The sequence below is a fragment of the Bombus terrestris genome, chromosome 7 (assembly GCF_910591885.1).
Source record: "Bombus terrestris chromosome 7, iyBomTerr1.2, whole genome shotgun sequence".
Taxonomy (NCBI): Eukaryota; Metazoa; Arthropoda; class Insecta; order Hymenoptera; family Apidae; genus Bombus; species Bombus terrestris.
In genome coordinates this window covers 22,870,955-22,897,412 of record NC_063275.1, presented here as the reverse complement: position 1 = coordinate 22,897,412, position 26,458 = coordinate 22,870,955, and the positions used below count along the sequence as shown (strand labels likewise).

Below are 26,458 nucleotides of genomic sequence, written 5' to 3'. Positions count from 1 at the left end.
TATATACATACTATATAACTCTATGAGGTCGAAACTTGTAATAATTTTTAAGCAAATGCTTACGTGATTATTAAATATAAGATACAGTATTTAATTGTTTATATATTTCAATAGTAGAAGATCCTATTTTCAATGCAATGCGATATAAACTGTATATTATGTCATAGAATTAAACTGCAATAAAATCTGAAATTCTAATAATTTCAAGCAAATGCTTGTTTAGCTCCAAAGTATAAAATATAGCAATTAACCATACACGTATTTCAATGATAAACTATATAATTATGTCATGAAATTAAACTACAATAAAATCTGAAGTTCTAATAATTTCAAGCAAACGCTTGTTTAGTTTCAAAGTATAAAATACAACAATTAACTATACACGTATTTCAATGACAAAAGATACTATTTTCAATGGAATTAGCCATAAGATGTGCATCTATTATTTATACTATATCGTATAATTGAATTACTATAGAGTCTAAATTACCATGTTCCGAGTGTCGTGACTCCTCTCTGTAAGTTCTGGGCTCGTCGCCATCGCTGGCTCGGCTATCGATCGGATGCTTGAGGATCGGCTTGCCCTGCTTCAGATCCGACTGGATGTCGCTGACGAATTTCTCGGTTTTCGATTTGAAGCTGCTGGTCATGTCGCTCATGTGACGCGACGCGACGTCTGCGGATGTTTCAGATTTTTTTGTGTTACGGGACAACACAGCTCGCCAGCGAAATATTTCTTTACTTTGCTTTACTTTCAGCAAGCGCGCAGAGGAAGATAGACAGTTAGAGTGTAGAGAAGATGATAACCGCGAATTATTTATCAGAATGAAAAGATGGCGAAGATAAGAATTTGAATAGTCGCGATTCTCGAATAAATAGAGAAAGGTGATTAATCTTCAATTAGTATCGTCGGATCATAGGTAAGCACGATAATTTTGCTTGCATTACTTTATCTTAATTAATCCTCATTTGTATTGTAGCTTTTATACGATCTCTAGTTTTCCCATTTAATTTCGCTGTAAACCTCAGAAAATAAACTCTTTTCACAAAATAAATAATTTCGTATACCTAAACTATTTCAATATTTCGAATATCAATGAACGATCAATTAATAAACGATTAATATCAATGAACGAAACGTAGAAAATATTTCTCCAATAAACTTAACAGGTTGATAGCTTTTATCGCGTAAAATATAAAGCACAAAACAATACATCAAAAGTATATGAGCAACTTTTCTTTTCAGTCTAAACTATCGTGGATACCCATAATCCAAGAATCCAAATTGAGGGTTAATAGAATTTGCTTCGCTGCATCCCTACTTAATAAATGATGTTTGCTAAATTGTCATTCCCTTTTTGAATGGTCAATGTCGCGTCAACTGTAAGGTTATTAGCGACAAGAATCCCCAAACTTGGTAAATATTACAATACAGATATATATATACATATAAATCTACATATACTACAATACATATACTAGACACGTGCTCTGATTAAATCATAGTAACTCGTCAGATATACCCATAACGATTAACATTATTCTATAAATTTTCATCAAGCATAAATCCTCTTAGAAAATGTTTTATCTACTTCCTTAGTCCTCCCAACGATATAGGCCACATATAACATTTCTATGAATCTTCAGCTATTCCCAAAACGAACCCCTGCCAAACGTTAAACACCCAAAGCAACCCCCTGCCGGCAAGCATACGCAAGAACAGAGACATCAACGTGATTCTTACGATTGGCTGCCTTCTTCATGTCGCTTCTCGAGATAAAACCAAACTCAGGTGGTGATCCAGGCTTCAGCACATCCTCCTGCCTGGAGCTAACTTCCTTCTGCATTTTCATCTGTGAGTCGATCCTCCTCGTTCTACTATCGTCCCTTAGCTGTGTCATCGATGTTTGTCTCTTGATCACAGGTGGTCCAGTGTCAAACTCCAACGGCGAAACCACGTGTTCGTGTCTAACCGGAGCACTCGATGACCTTGGCGCCTTCATCATAGGCGGCTGAACCTTCCTGTACCGTGGTTCCTCCGTGTCACTGTCCGCTGGAGCCCATTTAGGTTTGATCCTCGTATCGATATCGCTCTCGTAATCTGATTCTCTAAATTGACCTTGAACAAACTTCTTCGGAGTCGGTACTTTAAACGTCGACTTGTGTCGTTGATCAGACGTCGTGTCGAAGCTTCTGAAGTCAGCCGATGGTTTCTGGTCGCCAAATTTAATCACTCGACTAGTCTGCTCCACCGTAACGATTCTTCTGCTGTTCTCCGTCGATTCGTCCATTCTCACTGTTTTCTTGGTTTCCGTGCCGATCGCGTTGTGGAAAGGCATACCAGATCGAGCTTCGTAGTAAGTTGGTTGAGGTGGTGCATAGGCGATTTCTGGCGGAGAACCAGGAAGGAGAACCGTCTTCTGCTTGGTCGGAGTGGTTGTTGCGATTCTTTCCTCCTTTCTCTCGAGCTCCTTCTTCGAGATCTCCTCGATCAGCGGCGTTCGAGGCTCCCTGGGTTTGCCTATCGGTAGAAAATAGTTCCCGGGTGACCCCGATCGAGAGACGTCGACGTGGTGAAGAAAGCGGACAGAAGGGTCGCGCGTCGTGACGACGTCGGTTTCACGCGTCGTTGAATCGTCCTCGTTGGTTTAAACGAGTTCTCGATGGATCATCGAGCTTCCTCTATTCGATGGCTTTATCCGATGTTGATAGATTCTTTTGTTTTTGTTTTTTTTTTTTTTTGTTTTTTTTAAATGAATGATTGTGTAAAATCGCGAATAGCGAAGACACGAGCAGTGAAACGAAGTTTCAGTGTTTTGAAACGAGGGTGAAACCAGCGTGAAGAAACAACGAAGAATAGAACAAAGGCGATGGAGACGAAGTAGAAGAAGATGAAGATGGTTAGCCACGAAGATGGATGGAGAAAGATTCGGAGAAAAAGCGGGTAAACACAAGTACGTACTTCGAGTGGCCGAGAAGAAAAGAGAGAAGCAAGCGAAGCAGGAAGAGAGGAGAACTTATCTTGCGAGGTAAACAACGAGAAGGGAAGAAAGCTTGCCAGGAGGACTACTTGTTGTAAGCTGGAAAAAAGTCGTAAAAGAGTGAGAGACCCATCGACACCGGCCAGTCGATTTTGTTCTACTGGCGCTGTTGGAAAGCAATTCTTATTTTCACAATGATATTTCCCTTAACCAACATTTGTACAATGTGACAATACAATGTATATCAAGCTGCATCTACGTGGTATAATAAATCAGTATCATAATAAAACAAATCCTTCTGCAAGATTTTGGTACGTTTAGATCCTGTTATCAAACTGTATCTTTCGTTATCATTTCATGAAATAATTATCGCAGTACACCTTTTATTAGTTCCCTTTGTTTCAAGTTTCCCAAAGACCATCGTTATCAATGCTTTATAATTTTTTATGTCTCTCATTTGGTAAATGTGCAGACGAATTAGACGAACATAACAAAATAGAAATTATGGATTGGGTTTATCTTTGACAAACTGAAAATATGACCTTAAAAACTCAGAAGAAAAGAATTGAAAAACGGGACGAAGATCCTTTGAATGATATTATGCGATACAAGAAACGATTTTGATCTTTGTACTAAAAGAATCTCATATTAAAGTTATATTAAATATATATATTAAATAGGTCATTATTAATTAAAATCTAGGATAATCGAGTTATGTCATCAAACTAGCCTCTATAATGTAGACGCAGCTTTATATTGTATTCGTCAGAAGAAACTACTAACGATAATACTATGTACAATTTCTAATAGGCTCGTGTAACGAGCTTTGAATAATACCATAATAGGAAGTTGTCGTTTACATTAGAATTTATAGATACCTGGACCAGTGAGACTTGGTTTTACGGGTCTGAAAGTCTGGTCGTCGCTTTCGTAACCCCGTGGTTTCCAAAGGGGTGGTATTCTGCCATCGTAGTCGCTCTCGTAGTCGCTTTCACGAAATTCGCTCTTTACGAATTTCGAAGGACTCGGAGAGGGTGGCAGGATCTTCTTTGCTGTTTCTAGCTTCTTCTGCGACTGATCCGTGGTGTAAATTGTTTCCTGGAAAAAATTACAGTCATTTTCGTACGATTATGTCAAACACGCAAAGAAAAAAAAAAAGAAAAGAAAGAAAGACAATACTTAGCTAATGCTGACAAGAAAGACAAAAACATACAATTAGTCCTCAATAAGTAACATATTGCATCTTATCCACTATTCATTAATTTTCATCTTTGTGTCCTATTTTATTTGATGTATGCTCCAATATATATGAACTTGTATCACAATTGTATGATTTGGGGCGTACTAACTCTGTTATATGGAATACCAAATATTTGCCACCATTTTGTACAACAAAAATGAATTCGAAGGCATTCCATACTTGGAAGATTCACTCTGATGTTATATAAAATATAGAAAACGTGTTTAAAATTACTTTAGGAGTGAAAAATCTACTAGGAGCTTTTCACGTCGCAAATTTCGGTCAGAGTTTTATATTTGATATATTTTTAGCATTTGTTTAGAAAGAGCTTCCTATTTAATATTATTTTAATATTATATCTCTGCTCTGATTTAATAAATCTTTTAACATTTCGCTCTAATATATTTTTTGGTTTAATACTAATCTAATGTAACAATCTACCAAAGTATTTACCAATTGAGGACTACAAAGCAAAAAACTGTATGTTCAACTCTCAGACGATAAGTATAAACCTATAACAAACTGGTTAAAAACGCATCGCAATTAACACACAATTGTTATCTCAACACAAAAGCTAAAAGAAGACATTTGTTAAAAAGACATGATCGATTCATTCGATTAGACAAAGAAGAATTTCTTCGATCCAAGCAACTCCACGCTGTTCATCTTGCTCTCTATACACATCAAGCTAGTGAAAGCACACTTCTCGAACCTTCGTAGAACTGAATTTTGACGGGGACGCGGAGGACGCGTAGCTCTTTTCAACGAACGAGCTACGTTGTTGAGCGCTGGCTGGCTGAGTTGTCGGCTGTTTCGAAGGAGTAGGTGACACGAACGATTCCTTTTTCTGTTGCTGCTGTCGGCTATCGAAACTTTTGCTCTCGAAATATTCCGATCGACTTTCCTGATACGAAGTGCGTGACTCCGTGTGAGAGGTCATCGACGACGAAGATTCGTGCTTTCCGAAGCTTTTCTGCATCGATTGAATCGAACTTCTCTGCTGGAACGGTTCGTCGGTATCTGCCATGTATCCACTTTCCTGTTGGAACGTCTTCACTTTGAATTTCGGAGATTCTGGCTTCTTACCAGGTGGACTTTTCGGCGTTGGACTTTTCGTGGCTGGTTGAACATAGATAGGAGGAGAGCCAGGCTTCAATTCAATCTGCGGTGGAGGCTGAACCACTTGATATTTCTGTTGTTGCTGTTTCGTCTCTTTCTCTTGCTTTTTAAAAGTCGTAGTCTTCTTACAAACTTTCTCTTGCTGTTCTTTGGTGATCACGGGTCTAGGTGGACCCACGGTTGCAGGGGGAACCTCGAATTTAGATGGAGGAAGTGGCTCAGGCTCGGTTGACCTTGGCCTAATCGGCTGCTTAGGCACTGGTGGCTGAACTCTTCGATAACGTGGCTCTTCGCTGTCGCTCTCGTATGGCCTCCATTTTGCTTTCATCAAACTATCCATGTCCGATTCGTAATCACTTTCCTGAGTAAAGCTGCTTTTGATAAATTTCGTTGGAGTCGGCGGAGGTGGCACTTTCGTCGTCTTTATCGTAGATGGAGGAGAAGGTTTAAATGGAAACGGTTCTAGGATCTCTACAGGTGTTTGCGTCTTAGCCGGGATAGGAGGAGGAGTCATTCTAACGTCTTTAGGAGGCAACGCAGGTGGCTCTTCCTTTTTTGGAGCTGGAGGAAAAGTTCTGATTCCTCCAGGTGGAATTTTAGCTGGCTGATGCTCCAACGACACTTCCAAGGACTTCTCTATCTTCTCGATCTTCTTCTCTTTGACCGTTGGCGCCGGAATATATCCGATTTCCGGAGGAGGACCTGGTTCCAGAATAATCTGATCTGTAGCTGGAGGAGTTGGTGTTACATGACACGGTTGGGCCACTGGTACTTTCGGTGGTCCGACACTTCTGACGAGACTTGGAGCCTTCAGATCATCAGATCCTGTCCATTTCTTTGAATATGTCTCTTCCATCTTCTCCGATTTCTCTGACTTCTTCGTGTCGAATTCACTAGTGTATTTTTCGTACGAAGACTTCTCTTCCATTTTATTCACCACATGATCCACTTTGATGGTTTCAGCGTTATAAATGATTGGTTGAATTTTAGGTGGAGACGGAGCTCTTTTCGACATCTTCTCCATCGATTCCTGTTTCGAGCTCCACGAACGCCTCTCTGTAGTGCTAGACGACTCCATACTAGTCTTTCTAATTCCACCGTCAATCTCTTCCACCTCCCTCTTAACCTCCCTTTGCGTACTCTTGAAATCCTCGCCGGGAGTCTGCCACTCCTGTTTAAACTTCGCCTCTTCCTGAGGGGGCCAAGACTTTCTCGTAGAATCAGCATATTTCTTCGCCCAAGATTTCTCCATAGCCAATCCATCGGCCGAAGGTTTAGGCGAAGTAGACCTAAGAATCTCCTGATGACTCGATGCAGCTGACTGACACCTGTATTCTGACAAATCCGTAGACACGTGTGACCTAGTTTCCACATCAGACGATGATGACCAAGGCCTAGTCGGAGACGCTGCTCTGAACGAAGACACGTAATCCTTCTTCTCGTGAATTTCCTTTTTGACGCATGGTTCTTCGATTACCTCTTTCTTCTCGAGCTCAAACGGCGGAGGTGGCATAGAAAAGGTTGGCGCCACTTTCGGAACTTCGCTAATCTTTGGAGAAGGTGTAGGGAAAATCTTCACACCGCCGATAGGCGCATCTATAGGAGACAGGGTTTTGTCGAAGGATTCTTGGAGCTGTTTAGCCTTGATGGACACGTCAGGGCGTTTTTTTTTTAATTCTTCGGGCTTCGGCATGTAACCAATCTCTGGAGGAGGCTCTGGTACCAATTTAAAACCCTCCATCAATATTTCTGAGCTTTCTGACTTGCTCTCCATTTTAGTTTCCATTTTGCTTTCCATCTTTGACATAGTTACAGATCCTTGAAGAGAAGATCCCGAGGACATTGTTTCTTCCACGACTGTCTTCTTGGTCTCTACCGGTGGTTTATAGGGTTCGTATGGGAAGTCGAACAGCTTGTTGTCCACTCCACGAGAAGCTGTACTACCCTGTTCTAATTTAGTGAATATCTCGTGGACTGCTTTCTTCGTAGTTTGGAGCTCCGCAGGCTTTGGTTCTGGTTTCTTCACTTCTTGGAAAGTTGTAGATCTTTCGTAATTTTTTGTTAATTTTCCAACCTTGACTTCGTGACCATCAGCGTCGTCGACTAATTTTATCATCTCTTTCGGACCTTTCGGAGTTGCCTCTGTTTCCTTCGTCATGGACTCGAAGAAACTCAACGCGTCTTTCTTGGCTATCGTCGAAGTTTCGATGTTCTCGTTTTCGATTTTCGTTTTCTCCTCGACCACTGTAGTTTTTGGCTCGAAGCCCTTCTTGTCTACTTCTTCGCGAATTACTTCTTTTATTATCGTTTTCTCTTCTTTCTTCGGTTCTACCGTGACGCTTGGTGTCTTGTGCTCTAGCTTCATGTGGAACTTTTGTTCGGATTTCGATTGACTTTGATGAGATTCGACAGTGGATGAGAACATTTCTGAACGACTCATACTGGATCCTGGTTCCTCGATCTTTTCTACCGTTCTGGTCGTTTCGGCCATTGACGCCGATGATACGATGGGAGTTGTCTTTAATGGTGGAATTGGTTGAATTTTCGTCGTTGTCACTTGTTCGCTTGTCGATTGTTTGCTAGAGGGAACCTCGCTCTTCTTTTCGTCGGACTAGATACGAATATAGGACTTTATGCTTTGTTTTCTTTGAAGAATTTTTTAATTTAGTTTTGTAAGTCTCGTAGAATGTTGTTATACTGAATTTTGTTAGTCGAAGTCGATCCTAAATATATTACACGATGTACAAAATTAGTTTGTGCGTTTAATCGATAAGGTATGAAAGTCTAATCTGCAAATGTTTTAGTGGAAAATTTTAATGTTAGAATAACTTTGATTCCGACATTTTTTATTAGAAAATTTTAATGAATTATTTTATGTTGTAAGTTTGATCTTATGTTAAAAGATTTAATTTAGAAGTCATATTAAAATATCGAAATTAATGTTGTTATCGTTAAGGTTGATCTATGTGATTAATGATCGTAGAAAGAAATAATTACCTGGATAACTTTCTTGTCTTGCACGTTCTCATAGATGACAGTTTTATGGACCTCTACCATGGTGTCTGGTGTTGGCTCGAAGACAGCAAAATCGGCTATACTTTGAGCTTCCCCACCGGCATTTGTTGCTCGAACCATGTATTTTCCAGCGTGCTCTTTCTCAGCTGAAATACATTTTATTATACTTACAATGAATGTCATGAAGAGCAACTTGAAAATAATATTTTTATGAATTGTTGAGTAACTAAGTGAATGTTTAACACGCTGTACCTTTATCGATGAGTAGCATGTAACAATTTCCTTGCTGCTTGATCCTCAATTGCGGTGGACGTTCTTTGATAGGAACATCGTCCTTGAACCAAGTAACTGTAGGTTCTGGTGTTCCCGTGATTTCTACTTCCATATTCACACGGTCTCCGCGTTTCACAACCTGAGCTTGCAATCTTCTGCCAAACACCGGTGGGAATATTGTTTCTGAAATTCATTGGAACCGTGTGAAATTTCATTAAAAATAAGCTGTAAGAATTAAATTAAATTGAAAGAAATAGAAATTAGAAATTAGAGATCAACGGCGAAATTTGTATCAAGTCGTTCAATCGTAGGAAGCTTGCTATTATTCTAAATTCTCTGTTTCGATTTTCGAAACTAATAAAAAGAAAGATGTTAATACATAGAATTTTTTTAAATCAATAAATAAGTTTCTTCTCAATTATCACGTACTTTTCACAACAAGATCGGCAGTGCTACTAGCAGAACCGACTTCGTTGCTCGCCGTGCAAGTGTATCGTCCCGCGTCCTTAACATTTACGTTCTTCAGTTCCAAACGAACATGATTATGCGCGTACGTGATCGTCATTCCATCCTTCGTTTTCAACTCCTGTCCATTCTTCGACCAGCTGATAAATGGCTGGGGGAACCCTGTACAAGATTTACGAGGCAATTACAAAAGGTAAACGAACGATGAAATAAAATTAATTTATCGCTAGACGGTGCTGTGAAATACAATTTTGGCAAGAGAACAATCGGATTTTCTACATAATATAAAATATATTAAGAAGCGTAATAATCTGAAGTTTCGACGAGAGGAAAATATTCTGCATGCCAAAGTAAAGTGTTAAACGTTTTGTTGCACTTCATTCCTATGATATATCATTTTATGAATCAAAAATTTAATAACTTTCATTTTGCCATCGATGAATCCTTCGAAATCGTTAAAGACGCATTAATAACTACACGTTACAACGAAAGAAAAGCATTCTGCTTGGCAAAATCAATCGATAAACATTTTGTTGTACTTCAAAAACAGGATAATAATGTTCTGTAAATTAATATCTTGAGAGATGATATTTATCTTACCATCGATGATTCCTTCGAGGATAATATCAGTACCCTGATCCACGATCATTCCCGTGATTGGTGAAACGAATCTCGGAGCTGTACATTTTCTGCTTGGCTTCGACATTTGTGCAGATTTGACGTCTCGTTTGATTCCTTCCTCGTCTTGCGATACCACTACGGTTTTCTCTTGACGAATCTCGCCTGGTTGGTCTTGAATAATCTTTTCGTGTTCTTCTACTTTGTAGCACTGTAGAAAAAAAGATCCAATACGATTAATTCCTTTTGTCAAAAAGACTCACGCTTTTGCATTACTATTTTTATTTTATCGCACCCCAAATTCTGTCTTTTACACGCACATAGTCGAATAATATCCACACATAGAAATTAATGATGAGAAGAATAGAGCTATTTCTTCATTTCTCTTTCTTTTCACTGTCGTCTGTCTTTCATTTCTAAATTCTATGTATAAAATTCCATTAATCTACTTTAGCTAAGAAAAATTAATTAATTCTGCTTGTCTCAATATTTTGAATTTCACATATCCAAGAATTCTCTGCTTTTAAAACAATGACAGATTATGATTATTTTTATACACATACATTTATCGTATCGTTTTGATTTCGTATTGAATTTGAATTTGCTTTGCCCTCGTATTGACTAGAAATTTCATTTCCAATTAGGAAATTTTCCGATTGATAAAAGAATATCTTCCAACATGTTGAGTCTGCTCAAACTTCTCTCACTATCAAATCCACGTAATCACGAGCTCCGGTTTACATTCTTCAACTAGTCTAAAGTATCGATTAAACTGTAGAATTAACAAACCTGCACAACAGGAGGTGCCCCGTTCTCCGAGGACGACTGTTCCGTACTATGAATGGTAGTCTTCACGCTAACGCTGCTGGGTTCCTGTCCAGATTTTGTCAAGGTCGAGGACGTCGTCGATGAGATGTACTCTTTCTTCGTGGTCGTGTGTGTGGTGGAAGATTCCGTGATCGTCTGTGACATCTTGGTCAATACTTGACTCTCGTTTCCACCCTCGGCCTTCTCCGAAGAGAAGTGTTTGTCGCTGCTGCTTGCTGCATGCATTTCGTCGGCGGGCAATCTTTCGACTAATTCGAGTACTCTTTTCTCTGCAACCGCCCCCTCAGTCTTCTTCGCTTCCTCCCCTATCCAGCCACCTAATGAGGATGATTAATTTAGATATCAATAGATCGTCGTGTGCTTCTTTTTCTTTTTTTGGCTCTCGGTTAACGCTTGCACGGTTCGTCAGGTCTTTGTAATCCGGAAAAGGAAACCGGGGGCTGGTGAATGAGGATGGAATTTTGTAGTAAGTTTGTTATATCGCTCGCATTACGACGTGATACGTACGACGAGAAAAATAGAATATACGTCATACTTTGTCATACGATTAATTTCTGACGAACTGGCATTTAGTTGATTAGAATTTTTATAACATTAATAAGTGTATTATTGGCTCTTCTAGCAGGTTTTCTTTTCTATTGGATCAACGTACGAATTACTTGTAATTATGTAAAAATATGAAGAAATCTCTTCTTTATGTTTTTGTATTTACTGTTATCTTCATCCATGATTAAGTAGTGTAATAATAAATTGTTTCTGTAAAAGCTAGATCAAGGCACGAAATACTTATTATTATGTAAAAATATGAAGAAGTTTCTTCTCCTTTATATTTTTGTATTTACTGTTATCTTCATCCATGATTAAATAGTGCAATAATAAACTGTTTCTGTAAAAGCTGACACGATCAAATCAAGGCACGAAATACTTGTAATTACGTAAAAATATGAAGAAATCTCTTCTTTATATTTTTGTATTTACTGTTATCTTCATCCATGATTAAATAGTGTAATAATAAACTGTTTCTGTAAAAGCTAGATCAAGGCACGAAATACTTATTATTATGTAAAAATATGAAGAAGTTTCTTCTCCTTTATATTTTTGTATTTACTGTTATCTTCATCCATGATTAAATAGTGTAATAATAAACTGTTCCTGTAAAAGTTGGATCAAGGCACGAAATACTTGTAACTATATAAAAATATGAACAAATCTCTTCTTTATATTTTTGTATTTACTGTTGTATTCTTCCATGATTAAGCGGTATAATAATAAACTGTTTCTGTAAAAGCTGTAGAATTTCAGGCCCATTGTATATAGTAACACTGATATTATTCAGCAAGGCGAAGTTGCGTCACGCGTTACAAAACACGCAATTCGTAGCAGAAATATTTAAGGTGACAAAGCTTAAGCTTATTGCATCTTTGTTCGCTAAGTTGACTTGGAAAGTGATATTATTATCCGTGATATGCAACAATTGTCAAACAACTATTACACATATATTATTTTATATTGATATTATAATTATCATTATGATATAACTGTGAATACGAGTAGGTGTAAATGTGTTTGGAAAAAAGCAACGCATAATGTATTTATAAATGAGACAATTACCAATGACAATTTTAATTTTCATTGAACGAAGAAAAAATACCTTTTGTTCTTAAAAGAAATAGATTTAACATGAATAATATTTCTGGCACTGACCAGTCAAGTTAATTATCACGAATATGACTTTGAACTCTTACATTGTTGTACACGAAATCAGGTGAAAATAATTTAGGCACAAAGTGAACACAAAGCATGAAGAAGTTTGAAATATAAGGCAGGTGTCACTGAAAGATGCCCCGAATTTCATTCACATTCTCTCATCACATTAAACTCCGGATAACTTGGCATCGAAGGAAGGCACGCGTACCAAATATAATTTCACTCGACAAAATGGAGCACACTTTTAATAAAAATAAATCGCACGCAAAATACTCGCAGTAGGTAAACAAAAACAAAATTCACGACAAATACTCTACTCTATCAAATCCTTCGAATCTTACAGCGAAACGGAATAATCTAAACTACGAAATAATAATTTTATATAATTCAACAAAAATCTACCATTTTTCTAAATCCTTCAATCTCGTTTTCTTATCGAGCTATTACACTTTGACGATCGACTCGCATCGATCTATTCTTCGCGAACTCTTCAAACTCTTCAACAGTCAAAAATGTGATATTAAATTGTGAAATATTAATTGGCTTCTGCAATAAATAAATAAATACTGAATAAACACCGAATTTCCACAGACTTTGCAACGTTGTTTACTCCTGCTAGAGCATCGTCAGACGATGGGCATTTACGGAAATTCGTATTTTTGTAAATATAATTTACAAAATGGCACTTAGGCAGAAAAATACTTTATCTGTGAAATATTGCGAAGGATAAATGTTTCATATGTTTCTTCGTATTACGCGTATACTGTGCATTTTTGTATCTTGAAATTTCTCGTAGGTGCATGAAATTCCACAGACTATTGGTCAGAAATCAAGAGTTTGATCGTCGATCAACATCGATCTGTTCCCTTGAATCACGAATGTATTAATAGCTGGCCAGTTAAATCGACGCCACGCTAGAATCGGATCATCGTATCCGGAATTGGAATCCGCGGGAATGGCGTAACCGTTTTGCAGGAATTCCGCGTTTGCTCGACTCTCGAAGGCAACCGGAAACGGAACTCGAGGACCGTCGATCTCGTTAAAAAATGAAAAAGGAAATTAATCTTGTCACGAGATCGAGACCAACTAAACCGTATTCTACGTTGTTTTAGAAATTTCGCACCTTTCTTTGTTTCGAACGACTGAGGCCTAACAGAGGCCTAACTGCTAAATAAACAGGAGAAGCTTCAAGGAATTTTAAACGAATTGTACGTTCCACGAGAATCACGAAAAATAATAGAACGAAAATTCGTCCTGTCTAACAATTTCTATTAAAAGACGACTGGTTTCGAAACGAGTGATTTTTTGGTAATTAATTCTTTGGCTCTGTAATATCGAACTATATTTGTCATATGGATTATGGTCCGAATTTGGGAGAAGCATTAGATTGTCCGGAAAGTTTCTTTCGTTTCATAAAGTGATAATAGATGAACAAGAATTTCTGTTTTATATTATTTTATTGAATTAGGTATGATCCATTTTATTATTATTATGTTCGTGCATAATTCAATAAACTAATATAAAACAAAAACATTGTGCTTCTATTATTTCCTTATAAACATTTCGGACAACCTAATAGATTGAATTTTATAACAAAGTTTGGTATAAACTCCAACTGCAGTTTGAATCCTAACTTTCTGGTCTATCAAACTGGGAATTTTACTCGTTGCAAATTATGTAAAATTTATTGATATTTGGCATTCTACGCAGTTAACGTTGTAACAGAGAACATTTAGCACTGATTTAAGTAGTTTACTAAAAAATTCTAGTTGTTATACTCAATCGACAAAAGACCCGTATTAATTATAAAAATTTATGCGTAATTCGAAATACCTGCAATCTTCTGATTAACACTACGTATACGTACATCTATGGATAAGTGTATGTAAATTTTATTAATATGTGATTCATATTCTTAAGTTACTTATTAGCTATATGATCTCCATTTTGACATCGTAAAAAGAAATTTAGATAAACTTCACAAACGTAGATCATCATCCTCGAATGAGAATTTGTCTTTAAGCAAATACGCAATATTTTGAAAATATATTTTGATGAAATATGTAATTAATTAATACAGATTAAATCGATCGAAAGTCAATAAAAATCCGTTAATTGGTTGAACAGACTCAGTGACGAAACTACAACTACCAAAGCATTCCATTTCATTGTTTCCAATATAACTCGCTCTTCACCTGAAGATCTCATAAACTTCACGTTTCAAGCTAATCAAAAGAAGTTTGTAGGTTGGCGAGAAACCAAGATACGATACGCTCGAACCGAAAATTCATCCCGACCGACATATCTGGATCGCGAGAATTCGGCCCGAGTCGTCCTGAATTCATTCGCAAATCACGAAACATCCGTTCGGATGTTGGCTCCAGTAAAACCACACCGCGGCTGTTATTTACAGAGAATCAAGCTGCTCTCTCCATTTCTTTTTCTTTCTTCATGGGAAGTCGGTTACACGATTTCCGAATTTTATGATTTGCTGAAAGGCCGTAAAAGTTAACTTTGGACGTTGTATCTTGGTTTCGATGAATTGGAAAGCCCTTCGAACGACTAAGAAAACACGAGTATGCCCACGATCAACGACGAAAATAGTAACGTTCACCTAGCACCGGGTAAATCGATCATTGGCACGGGATTTATTAAGTCGAGCGTGAGATTTGAAATGATATCGGGAATTATAGTGATCCCTTTTAAAATAGATACAACGGCGAGAAACTGTGTCGTAGCGAATTTCATTTGGAAGTTGTGTTCGGGCTTGCAAATAATTCAGGATGATGGGGACGAATAGAACAATTTAATGGAATTTTGAGAAGCATCTAGTTAATTCATAGATCTAGAACGTATTTCTCGTAGGAATTATTTTATAAAGATGGAATTTTATAAAAGAAGAAATTGCACGAGATATCGAAGATACGTTGTAAGATATCTTTCGAAGATAAATTATTGCTTCAACCCTTTGCACTAGGAATTTTATTTCAATTTCGTTAGCAGCAGCTGCCAACGCTTTTAAGCGTTTTATTTGAAATTTACTTTAATTAAAAAATAAGACAATTTAAATAAATAAATAAAGAAAGAAATTCACTTAAATAGCAGTTTTATTCACACTATTGTTGTATTTTGTAATTTTTAAGTGTATGATACATCTTGAAACAGTTTCCAGGATTCGCAAAAAAAGATGGATATGAAAGAATGTCGAGTGGGACTCGGCAAAGGAGCTCCTGAGATAAAAATTGATGTCGAGTCACACTCGATATAGGAGTGCAAAGGGTTGATGTAATAAAAAATATTTACGAATATGTGGGCTGATCTCGTATAATACGATTTTGAAAAATAAGAATATCTGTACAACGTGATCTATTGAAATTTTATTCGAAGATACGATTTACTGTCAGAAATTTTGATTATGAGCACATAAATTCTGCCATCATTTCATCATACTGCCATCCGAAGGAAATTTATTTTTATCAAACAGCTGTCTCTTGTGTCACGTTATCCGTAGATACTCGAGTCAGCTACCACGAAATACGTTAACAACGTGTCAAAACAATGTTCTGTAACCTCTTGTAATCAGGTTCTGTATATTTCAATATCTCGCCAACTATAATTTAATTTAATATAATTTAATGTACAATTTGCTATTATGACATAAAATGAATGTGCCAGATCGTGATGTATGCAATGTCTAATTTTATCGATTTTCTAATCTACTTTTCCATCAAATATTTTTATTCTAACAGATAATGTTATATGAAATATAATTTATATTAAAACTGACAATCTTCCAACTTCTACTCATATGAACACGTCTTTCTTAGCATTCAATGAATTTCGTTCAATTCGATAAAAATGAAAAACTCAAACACGCGTGTCTACACACAAGACAACGATCGAACTGTCGCTTCACACGTAACAATCCTCGAATAATTTATATTCATTAAATTATATTACTAAAATTTTATTAGAAGACTGCGAAATTCTATGCCTTTGTGATAGGTTGGAGGATGAAAAAATTCACAAAACGATACGTACAATGAAAATTCACGTAATAGGTCACAGTACGCAACGGTAGATACGTAAAAATATGTAAAACATCGAGAATGGATTAACGATTCTAATATTTAGCAAGTGAAACAAGCATCTGATCATGCTTCGTGCTTTAGTTACGCTCTCAAAAATACGAATTTGCATAAATATCTACAGTCTACTTATTACTCGTGTTACCTGGAATATGGGTTTCAGAGCGTCGATCGATTTCGTGTCGATTTATGGGTCAGTCGATGGCGTTTCGTGGTCGAATCGAAGAGAGCGACACTAGGTAGGAGCGAGGCTCCCCGAAGAAGACGCGCTCGAATTCCCTGGGTTAGCGACTCTGGACTAGGCTACGTGCCGGGTATTCGTGCCGACAAAAATAACGTGCTTTCTGCGTGTGTGCACTGGCCGAAAGAGAGAAGGAGCGAGGGAGAGAATCTCCTCTGGCCATCGCGACACACGGAACAAGATTGCGAAAATACGGAAATCGCGGAACTGACCTGTCCTCGGGGATGGACCAGCTCGTCCAATTAATAATAGTGAATTAGTGTCGCTGGTTATCAAACGTTCGAAGGTAAATTGAAATGATCGATGAGCTTTAAGAGGAGATTTAATTTATCGTAGTTGGAATCTTATAATTGAAACGAAATTTTTGTTGTTATGAATTTTTCTCGTTATCTTCCTTTGTGTTTCTTATTATTTTTTTTTATTTAATTTGTTAATGGAATAGTAGACTTATATTTTTATTCAGTTTGCAATTTTTATTTCATTTGTAATTTTTATTTGGTGTCCGATCTTTAGGGAAACGAATTGTCTTGGAATAATATTAATATCGAATGGTGAAGAATGAAAAGTGAAATGTTTGATGAATCGATTTTCTGGAGGATAAAGCGTCGATAGGATCACGAAAAGTGAAAAGCGAAATGTTTTTTCATGATTAGTCTTCTTCACTCGTTCTCTTGTCTTTTGTTATAAAATATTTTCGATAGAATGGTGAAGAATGAAAAGTGAAATGTTTGATGAATCGATTCTCTGGAGGACGAACTGTCGGTAGGATCACGAAAAGTAAAAAACGAAATGTTCTTTTATAATTAGACTTCTTCACTCGTTCTCTTGTCTTTTGTTATAAAATATCGGAAAAAGAATGTTACCCGCCAATGGGTGTGGTAGTTTCTCTATTGTATTTACATCGTTGAAATAGCGTTGAATTTATGATTATGGTTTCTTTATAACCCTGAATCATACTGAATCATAATGATTTATTTTGGAACTTCGATACGTTACGCGTATAATATTAGTAGTTTGCTGGTTACGTTGTTACTAATTCTGTAACGTCGACTGTTTAGATTTCACGTATGTGATCTTAATCTACAAGTACAGCTTTCTCAATGTTAAGGGTACAATTTCACCTACCGTTTCTCTTAAATGATCAATTAAAAGAGGAAACAAAAATATACGTAGTTGCATAAAACTACAACAAAGATCATAACAATCAATGGACATACCAATCACTGTACTAGAAAAGCTACGCACGTATGTACAAGTCTTACTTAACACGTATTACATCACTAATCTGCATACACACAACCAATTTACTATATTTACAGTTGTGTGCAAAAGTTCTCTACCAGATAGATCTTTCACTTTACGTTCTTGAAAAAGATACCTAAACGAATTTGAGCCAACACTGGGCATAAGGATATGGCAAGAGGAAGAAAAATAATTCTAAATAAATACATACTTTTTTAACATTATTCAGAAAAATTCATACAATGTAACAAACTTTACGCTCTTGTAAAAAATATCTAAACGAATTTGAGCCAACACTGGGCATAAGGATACGGCAAGAGGAAGAAAAATAATTCTAAATAAATACATACTTCTTTAACATTACTCAGAAAAATTCATACAATGTAACAAACTTTACGCCCTTGTAAAAAATGTCTAAACGAATTTGAGCCAACACTGGGCATAAGGATATGGCAAGAGAAAGAAAAATAATTCTAAATAAATACATACTTCTTTAACATTACTCAGAAAAATTCATACAATGTAACAAACTTTACGCCCTTGTAAAAAATATCTAAACGAATTTGAGCCAACACTGGGCATAAGGATATGGCAAGAGGAAGAAAAATAATTCTAAATAAATACATACTTCTTTAACATTACTCAGAAAAATTCATACAATGTAACAAACTTTACGCTCTTGTAAAAAATATCTAAACGAATTTGAGCCAACACTGGGCATAAGGATATGGCAAGAGGAAGAAAAATAATTCTAAATAAATACATACTTCTTTAACATTACTCAGAAAAATTCATACAATGTAACAAACTTTACGCTCTTGTAAAAAATATCTAAACGAATTTGAGCCAACACTGGGCATAAGGATATGGCAAGAGGAAGAAAAATAATTCTAAATAAATACATACTTTTTTAACATTACTCAGAAAAATTCATAGAATATAATAAATATTTTTCATATATTTTCTATGTAATAGCATTTAAATTTTAGCAATTTTATTTAATATTAATTAGAATATCGCTTTTGAAATATAAAGTGAAAGATCTATCTGACCGGAAACCATTGCTTACCGCTGTGAAACAAACACTTCTAGAGATCACATCCAATCTATTATTGACAGTATCACCATGAAACTACTCGTTGAAACTGTTGTTCTTCTTTACGTTCGATGATTCACGATTCGAAGAAATCTATCGTTTAATCAAAATTAATAAATACCTGATGTTTCACGGATATTTTCTATAAAATTCGAAACATACGTTAGAAAATGAGTATTGAAGCGAACGATCGACTAGACGAATGTTTCTACGTGGATCGTAATACAGTGTACAGGTGGGCGTAGAAACGTCAGATTTAATTGCGCGGCATGTGCACCGACCTAATATTAGTCGTGACTCAAAGTGACTTTTCGTCGGTGAAAGAAGAGAAAAGAGTTTGTTTAGTCGCCCTGGTTAAAAATAAGACCCCTCCCTTCTATATTACAGCCGAGTTCGGGGTAATGGATCATGGGATATCGCCTGTTCACGAATATCCCTGTCAAAAAGAGTTTACCCGACGCCAAAACGGAAAGCGATATTTATCGTCAGGATGAATGTTGATAAAAGATTCAAATTACGACCAGCTACTGTCATTTTTAATAAAAATAGCTGATGTCACCGTGTTTATGGGAAAATGTAGGGCAATTTCAAGGGAGTGTAATAAGTGAAAATTCAGGGGAAGACAGTATAGAAATTTATAAATAAAGAAATTTCATTGTAAAGGCGACAAAAATATAGAATTTGATGAAAGTGTCAAAAATCCATAGAAGCCACGAATAAATCAATTTCATGCGAAATTATCGTTATGAAAATTGTTAGAATGAAAATAAAATAAGTTCGAACAAAAACAGGAAAATTCAAAAGGACGCACAAATAGGAAAATCAATAGAAACCGATGAAAAAGCAAGCAACCCTATCCCAGTACGAAATTACAATTACGACGAAAGTAAAACGTATCAGAGGGAGGGTAAACAAATTCGAAAATTGAATAACAAGGAGAAGAATAAAATTAAAAATTCAGTAAAATCAACGAAATTGGATAGAAAAAGATAAGCAATCCTCTGTTCGTCTACACAAAAGGCACAATTGTAACAGGACCAAAAATAGAAAAATAGAAAATTAGAACAATAGAAAACTTTAGAAATACGCAAATAAGAAATTTATGTAAAAACGATACAGGAGATAAAATTTGATAAAAATAACAAAACGTCAATAGAAAAGTGAGAGATATACGATCACGATATTTAAACGAATATCTTACAGCGAAGGTAACTGAAAATTGCGCGGGCTCAGTGTTGCAACGAAACAACCAAAACTTCGAGACGCTGGCAAACGGGTGGTCGCGTGATTTTTCTCGCGAAAACCAACGAGAACGAACGGTGTCGAATTTCAGAGAGCCCGTTGCTGTCGCAACATCCCGCTGCTTATGATCTTTTATCCATTCGTATCGTTCGTTCGTTGCGACATCTCGCTTTTCCGGTGATACTGTTCTTCTATGTGGAAGCTGTGTGTCGGCTACCTGGTGAATGAAGCTGCCATTCGGCTTGCATAGACGCGTATTAATAACTCGTGACACCGTTGCCGGTTTCGACGATATTTTGGCTACGCGCGAACTAATTTACTGTAACGCGGTTGGCAATAAAAATCGCTTCGCTTCCGAAAGATCGACATCGCCTAGAATTAACCGCGAATATTCCACGCTGTTCGACGTTGCGGAATTTCTGTTCGTTTAAAATCGAGCCGCGACGAAAACATACGAGAGACGAATATTTTTATTTTCGAAGACTAAATACATTAAGAGCAACGATGTAGTAGTTTGTATCCAATGATGTTCACGTGTTCATTGATGTTCACGTGTAAGAAAGTCATAAACCGTAAGATAAATACGAGTATTTGTCTCGTTGTTACAGTAACGAGTACAGGAAATTTTGTGATAAAAGTTTAAGGGAAAGTGCAAGATTATAATTTAGGAAGATAGCGTAGAAGATATTTAGCGCGAATAGCAGAATGAACGAAATTCGATACGATAAAATGGTTAAAGATTGTAAAATATAGCAGGTTACCAAATATGATAATAATTTGATGGAGAAAAAATGAAAAATTATTCCATTAAAAATTTACTACGTTATGCTGGAAAACATTGTGTCGATTTAAAAAATGAAGAATTTAAGCGAGGAATAAAGTGTGCAAGTTATAGATGCGTCCAGCAAACGTTGTGTTATAACATTATAGATACCAGTAGTGTGATACAATAGTAGTTACGAATAATAAAATGATACATATTCTTTTCTTTTGTTCCTGACAAAGGATACATTTGTTTAAGAATTGTTAAGGTCAGCTTTAATTGCTTACCAATATCTAGACGAGCACTGCAAATCGCCTTGCCAGCAGCGTTCTCCGCCACGCAGGAAATCGTACCAACATGCGTGCTTCCGGTCTCTGGAATCGTCAACACCTGTCGATCACCGCTGACCGACACCAAGAAGTCCTTGCCATGAACAGGACGATCGTTAAATAGCCATTGAATCTGAAAGTCACCATATCAACTCACTGAATTACATTTTCTTTCTCGAAATGTATCGATCTGTTGCTTAAAAGTCTCATCCCTTAGAGAAGTTGGATTTATATAATTAAAAGAATAATTGTATATTCGTAACCATAACATGTCTGATATACGAAAAATATCGATCTAGCTGTATCGATCACAATAAAACCACCAATTCCATGCAAAAGATTAACGTAAATAAAAGTCCCAACCTTGAGGCAAGTTTAAAAAGCTCGTAGAAGAAAAAGAAATTTCTCATCATCCGACAGTAAACGAAGCATCGTTGCAAAGCTACAAACGAGACCACGTACTCGAGATCGATTGCATCACAAAATTCTGAAATATAAACTACTTCTGCTTGTGGATGTTCGATCCACGAGCGACACAGAAAATTCCACGAACGAACCAGTTTCTACAGTTCAGAATGTCGATTACGTACAATATCTGATGGATCGTACCAGGAAATTCTATTAATTATACAATCCGTAAGTACACGCGTATAAAATCAATACTAAAATGCTACGTATTACTAGCACGCAAAATTCTTTCGATCATTCTGCATACTGAAATAAAGGCAGCTGCGTAATTGGTATTCTCGTCGATTATACATAGAGCGTTGATCGTAAATCAACAGTTTCACAATATTCAAATCGGAAATAATCCGATGGAAAGTTCACGAACGAAACGATATCGATACCTGATCCGCGAGTGTCACTAAAAATTTCGCGGAGAACCTCGCGGCGCGGCTGCACCCGCGAATTTCCACATCAGGTACATTGTTCCCGTTTAAATATAACCCGGAGGCACGAAATTACTCTTGGTCGGCCACCTCCTGACAGGCTGGCCAACTCTGCGCCCCATCTTTTACGCGTCCCTCGACACCTTCGAAAAACGGATCCAAGATGCGGCGCCGCGATTCGAGACTCGTCTATTCGCCTGATCTCCTCCCATCGATCAGTAGTCGTGAACATTTCGTAACATTTAGCGCGTTGATGCGAGTTCCACGTGGTTCGAAGGTTGTGGCACATTTTTCGTTGTTGATATAGCAGTTGGGTGTCTGAGGCTAAGAGCTGCGCTTTCCATTACGTTTAAACAGTGGATTTTTATGTATTTTATGTATTTACAGAAAATTTAAGGCTGCAAAATAGGAAACAGTATGGGGGCTACTTATTTTCTAACGAAACGATTTTTGATCAGGTTCTACATTTCATCTTTGTATTATCAAATTTTTGTAGTCGTAAAGTATATTGTTAAATGATATGATATTTAATATAGTTGGACCTATTTGAGCGATGTGCAGCTGCCATAATAAATACAACGGTGGGAATACGTTTTGTAGCTACTGTATAAAGCACGTGAAATATTGTTGTCATTATAATATTTCATGGGCGAAAGAAAATCTGTTTAGGTCTTAGTTCTCTAATTGTGTTCGTAGAAATATAAATTGGCATAGAAATATTGATAAATATAATTTAATTATGATTTTATTCAGACTATGAGAGCCCGATATTTATTTAACGATATTCAAAATTGTTTTGTGATTTTCTTGTGACAGATGCTTTTCTATGGTTGGAAGTTAGCGACGTTAATCGAATAAGATATTTACAAATTATGGTCAAGTGGGTCTTCGATGATACTAAAAACGATATTATAGTAACGATATAGATACAATGATACTAATAGCGAACTGTTTCATCTAACACAGGATCTAAATTTTAAATATCAGTGTAGCTTCTATTTAGCTGTTATATTTCTTAGGATTTTGTAGTTCAAAAAGTCTACAATTTTGGTAGGAAGTATTTGAATTGAATGTACGAAGAAACATAGTGGAATTCAAAAACGAATAATAACTTTTATAATACTTCGTAGCAGTTGAGAAAGTGGTTCTGTCATAAATCCATCAGTTCTGCGTTATAAGATACGAAGAATTGACAATTGTATTGTCAGTTGTGTTCATTTTGGAAATATAGAAATTAAAATTATTAATCCAAATACGATATACATAAATAATCATTAATTATTTGAAGATTATATAATAAGGCAAATATTATTCTTTTTCCAAACAATCAAGAATTATTTATATATATATTGTATTTCACTTAATAATTATAATTTGCACATTTCAAAATTCAAAACAAAAGGTATATAACTTACTTTCGGAGCCGGTTTCCCAACTACGATACACTCGAATTTCGTAGAAACGCCCTCTGACACTCTTCTGTCTTCAAACTTCTCCTTAAACGTAGGAGCGATCAATTTCTCTTCCATTTGCACGAATTCTTCCTTTCTCCTAAAGTCACCCAACGATCTCACAACCAAACGTGCGAAAGCTTTCGCCTCTCCGTGCGCATTAAACGCTTTGACTACGTAATTCCCTTTATCCTCGGGGATCGTCGAAGAAATCTTCAGAATACTCGTTCCATCTTGCCTCCGCTGGATCTGAATCATCAAAACATAGTAGGATATAAAGTTGGGGATTATTTAAATATTTTGTACAGGCAGCAGTAGTTAATTTAACATGGAAGGGCAAACATTAGTGAGAAATACGAGAAAGAAAAATAAATTTGACAGTAGAAAATAACGTTCTTCAAAGAACACGATCATCGGGCCTTTTTTTAAATTTTGATTATTTGTATTCGCGTACATTACGTGACATTGCGTTTGGCAAATAACTTTTTAAAAACAACTTAACTTTCGAAAGCTGCGCGTCTGATTGTTCTCGGTTCTGAAGCAACCACGTGAGTGTTTCTTCGATATCTCATTGAATTTTATTTTAGCAAACACTCACCAGGATACGTTCGTTCTCGGTGATCTCGCCACTGTCAGAGAACCATCTGAGTTCTGGTTTCGGTTCTCCGACTACCGCACACTCAAAAGTGGCAGTCTCGCCTTCCGCCACCAGAGAATCCGTCGGAAGTTTCACGAATTTCGGGGGTGAACCCGCGACCAATGTTTCTTCCACTTCTGTTCGTGTCTTGTCCAATTTTTTCGAAACGGTCACCGCTGGATAAAAGATATTTGTTATTTTACACGTTAATTATTAAGATTTGTTATTTTACGCGTTAGGAAAGAGAACGCGTGATTTACAAAAGCTGGAGATTATTTCGGTGATTAAGTTTTTCATTCACCTAAGGATTACGTAATCTATAAATGAAATTTGAATTTAGTTTAAGAAGACACGGAATTAATTAAGCACCTTTGAATGCTTCTTTGAGAATGATCAAATTATAATTATGGTACAGCTGTTGTAAATACAATCAGAGAGCATAAAATGTTTAGATTCTATAATAAGATAGACAAGGATTTACAATAAAAGATCTACTACAAAAATTTACAGCAAATTTCTTGGCGTTAAAAATAATAGCAAAAGATGTGGATCATTAAAATAGAAAAATTACGAGCTTCATGGTATGTAAGTATTCGATAAAATGTTTCTACGTACGTGTCACTGTTAATGTGCACTGACTAGACGCTTCACCGCCAGAATTAATGGCGACTACTTTGTACACACCGGCGTCATCCAAAAAAGCTTCGTGAATGACCAAGGAACATTTGTCACCCTGGAACAACAGCTGGAAATCGGCTGACTCCTTTACAGGTTGATCATCGTGATACCAAATCACCTGTGCCAACAAATTTACAGATTTTCTGTTATAAAAGAAGTTACAGAATTAAATGTCGAAGCTTAGCTAAAATATTCGACTGTGTTCGTTTCATCCATCGAACATAAGATAGCTCTACTATCATTTATTCTGACTTTCACAAAACTTTTTCTTTTATAATTACACGCTACATACTTTTGAATTATTTTATAATTAAAAACAGAAGTCTGCCTGCCTTAAAAGAATTAATCGTTGAGAAAGACTTTTCGAGCCAGCCATTATGAATTTACTCAAATGATAAATAATAAAAATTCATAGAAAGAAACAGTCCATGTAGTATTTAAAAGTATATACTACTTCTAATCTGTTAACTGGGTCTCCTCTCAAGTGAAAATTCTTATCCTCACAAAACTAAAAGTTAACAAAGACGAATCAATTTCTGTAGCAGATTAATTTTGGTTCTTGTTAAATGTAAATATAATATTTTTAAATATACATTAGAGAAAAAGAACAGTGAAACGACATGTAAAAAATGGCTTCCTAAATAATGAAATTATTATGTCTAAGAAAATCTTTTCTTTTTAATTTATATATCATCCAAACGATCTAATCTACCATTTCTTCTCAATTTCGTAGAAAGAATACCAAGGACTGCCACAGTTGTGATTCTTCGGCCTTCGATCGTGTACCGAATTATTACGTCGCATCTTATTCCGAATATTCCCGTTCGCTTGTTTTTCACGTCTGCCCGGAACGAAACTCAACGTACTAATAATACAATTTGCAAGCCGAAGAATCGCGAATATCGTTACATCATCGCGAAAGTTTCAAATCTGAAACAACTCGGAATATACCAATTAACGAGACTACCCTAAATCAACATCGACAAAACTCGCGTTACCTCTCGAGTATTTCTCTGATCTCACAAAACACTCACTTCCGGTTCAGGTTGGCCAACGATCACGCAGTCCAGTCGAACAGACAAACCCTCCTGAACCTTCAGATCCTTCAATGGCATCTGAATCTTGGGGACCACGGGCTCCATGTCGCTGCAGGCGAAGTCAGAATCGCTGGTTTCGTGAGGAAGTCGTCCTTTCACCGAAACGTTGCAAGACACCGTGGCCTCACCGGCGTTGTTCTTAGCGACGACCGTGTAACATCCGGCATCCTTTGCAAACGCCTCCGAGATGATCAGGCTGGTCCGCCCGGCGTCCGTTTGTATCTGAAACGGCGAATCCCGACACCCTGAACATTCAATTTCAATTCTTCGTTTTCACCGGCCGCTACATTGCTTTATTTCGAATTCGGCGCGTGCACATGCGGCTAAAAATATCGCGACACGGTCGCCTCGCCTCGAATGGCAGACCGTGGAAGAGAGAGAAGACGAGGAAACAATGTTTTGCTTAAAAATTATGTTGTTGCATCCAATAGCATTGCGTTGCTTCTTATGGGAAAACC

At 36.7% G+C, this 26,458-nt stretch overlaps 1 protein-coding gene and 1 long non-coding RNA gene across 2 annotated transcripts in view; one reads left to right on the top strand and one right to left on the bottom strand.

Annotated features, from left to right (window-relative positions):
* The window catches only part of LOC100643650 (titin), a 230,450-nt gene that overhangs the window by 156,477 nt on the left and 47,515 nt on the right, over positions 1 to 26,458 (bottom strand). Inside the window, exons 24-37 of the mRNA XM_048407033.1 lie at positions 25,938 to 26,222; positions 24,841 to 25,027; positions 24,187 to 24,401; positions 23,553 to 23,837; positions 21,206 to 21,380; positions 10,501 to 10,856; positions 9,694 to 9,922; positions 9,058 to 9,255; positions 8,608 to 8,811; positions 8,338 to 8,501; positions 4,934 to 7,951; positions 3,860 to 4,079; positions 1,745 to 2,521; positions 491 to 676 (exon numbers count right to left, since the gene is read on the bottom strand). Of these exons, the coding sequence (XP_048262990.1) occupies positions 491 to 676; positions 1,745 to 2,521; positions 3,860 to 4,079; positions 4,934 to 7,951; positions 8,338 to 8,501; positions 8,608 to 8,811; positions 9,058 to 9,255; positions 9,694 to 9,922; positions 10,501 to 10,856; positions 21,206 to 21,380; positions 23,553 to 23,837; positions 24,187 to 24,401; positions 24,841 to 25,027; positions 25,938 to 26,222 (6,499 nt within the window). The remainder of the gene's footprint in view (positions 1 to 490; positions 677 to 1,744; positions 2,522 to 3,859; positions 4,080 to 4,933; positions 7,952 to 8,337; positions 8,502 to 8,607; positions 8,812 to 9,057; positions 9,256 to 9,693; positions 9,923 to 10,500; positions 10,857 to 21,205; positions 21,381 to 23,552; positions 23,838 to 24,186; positions 24,402 to 24,840; positions 25,028 to 25,937; positions 26,223 to 26,458) is intronic.
* Positions 24,332 to 24,909, top strand: LOC125385375. Its single transcript, XR_007224540.1, has 2 exons — positions 24,332 to 24,645; positions 24,736 to 24,909. It is a non-coding gene; the product is annotated as an uncharacterized LOC125385375 (long non-coding RNA).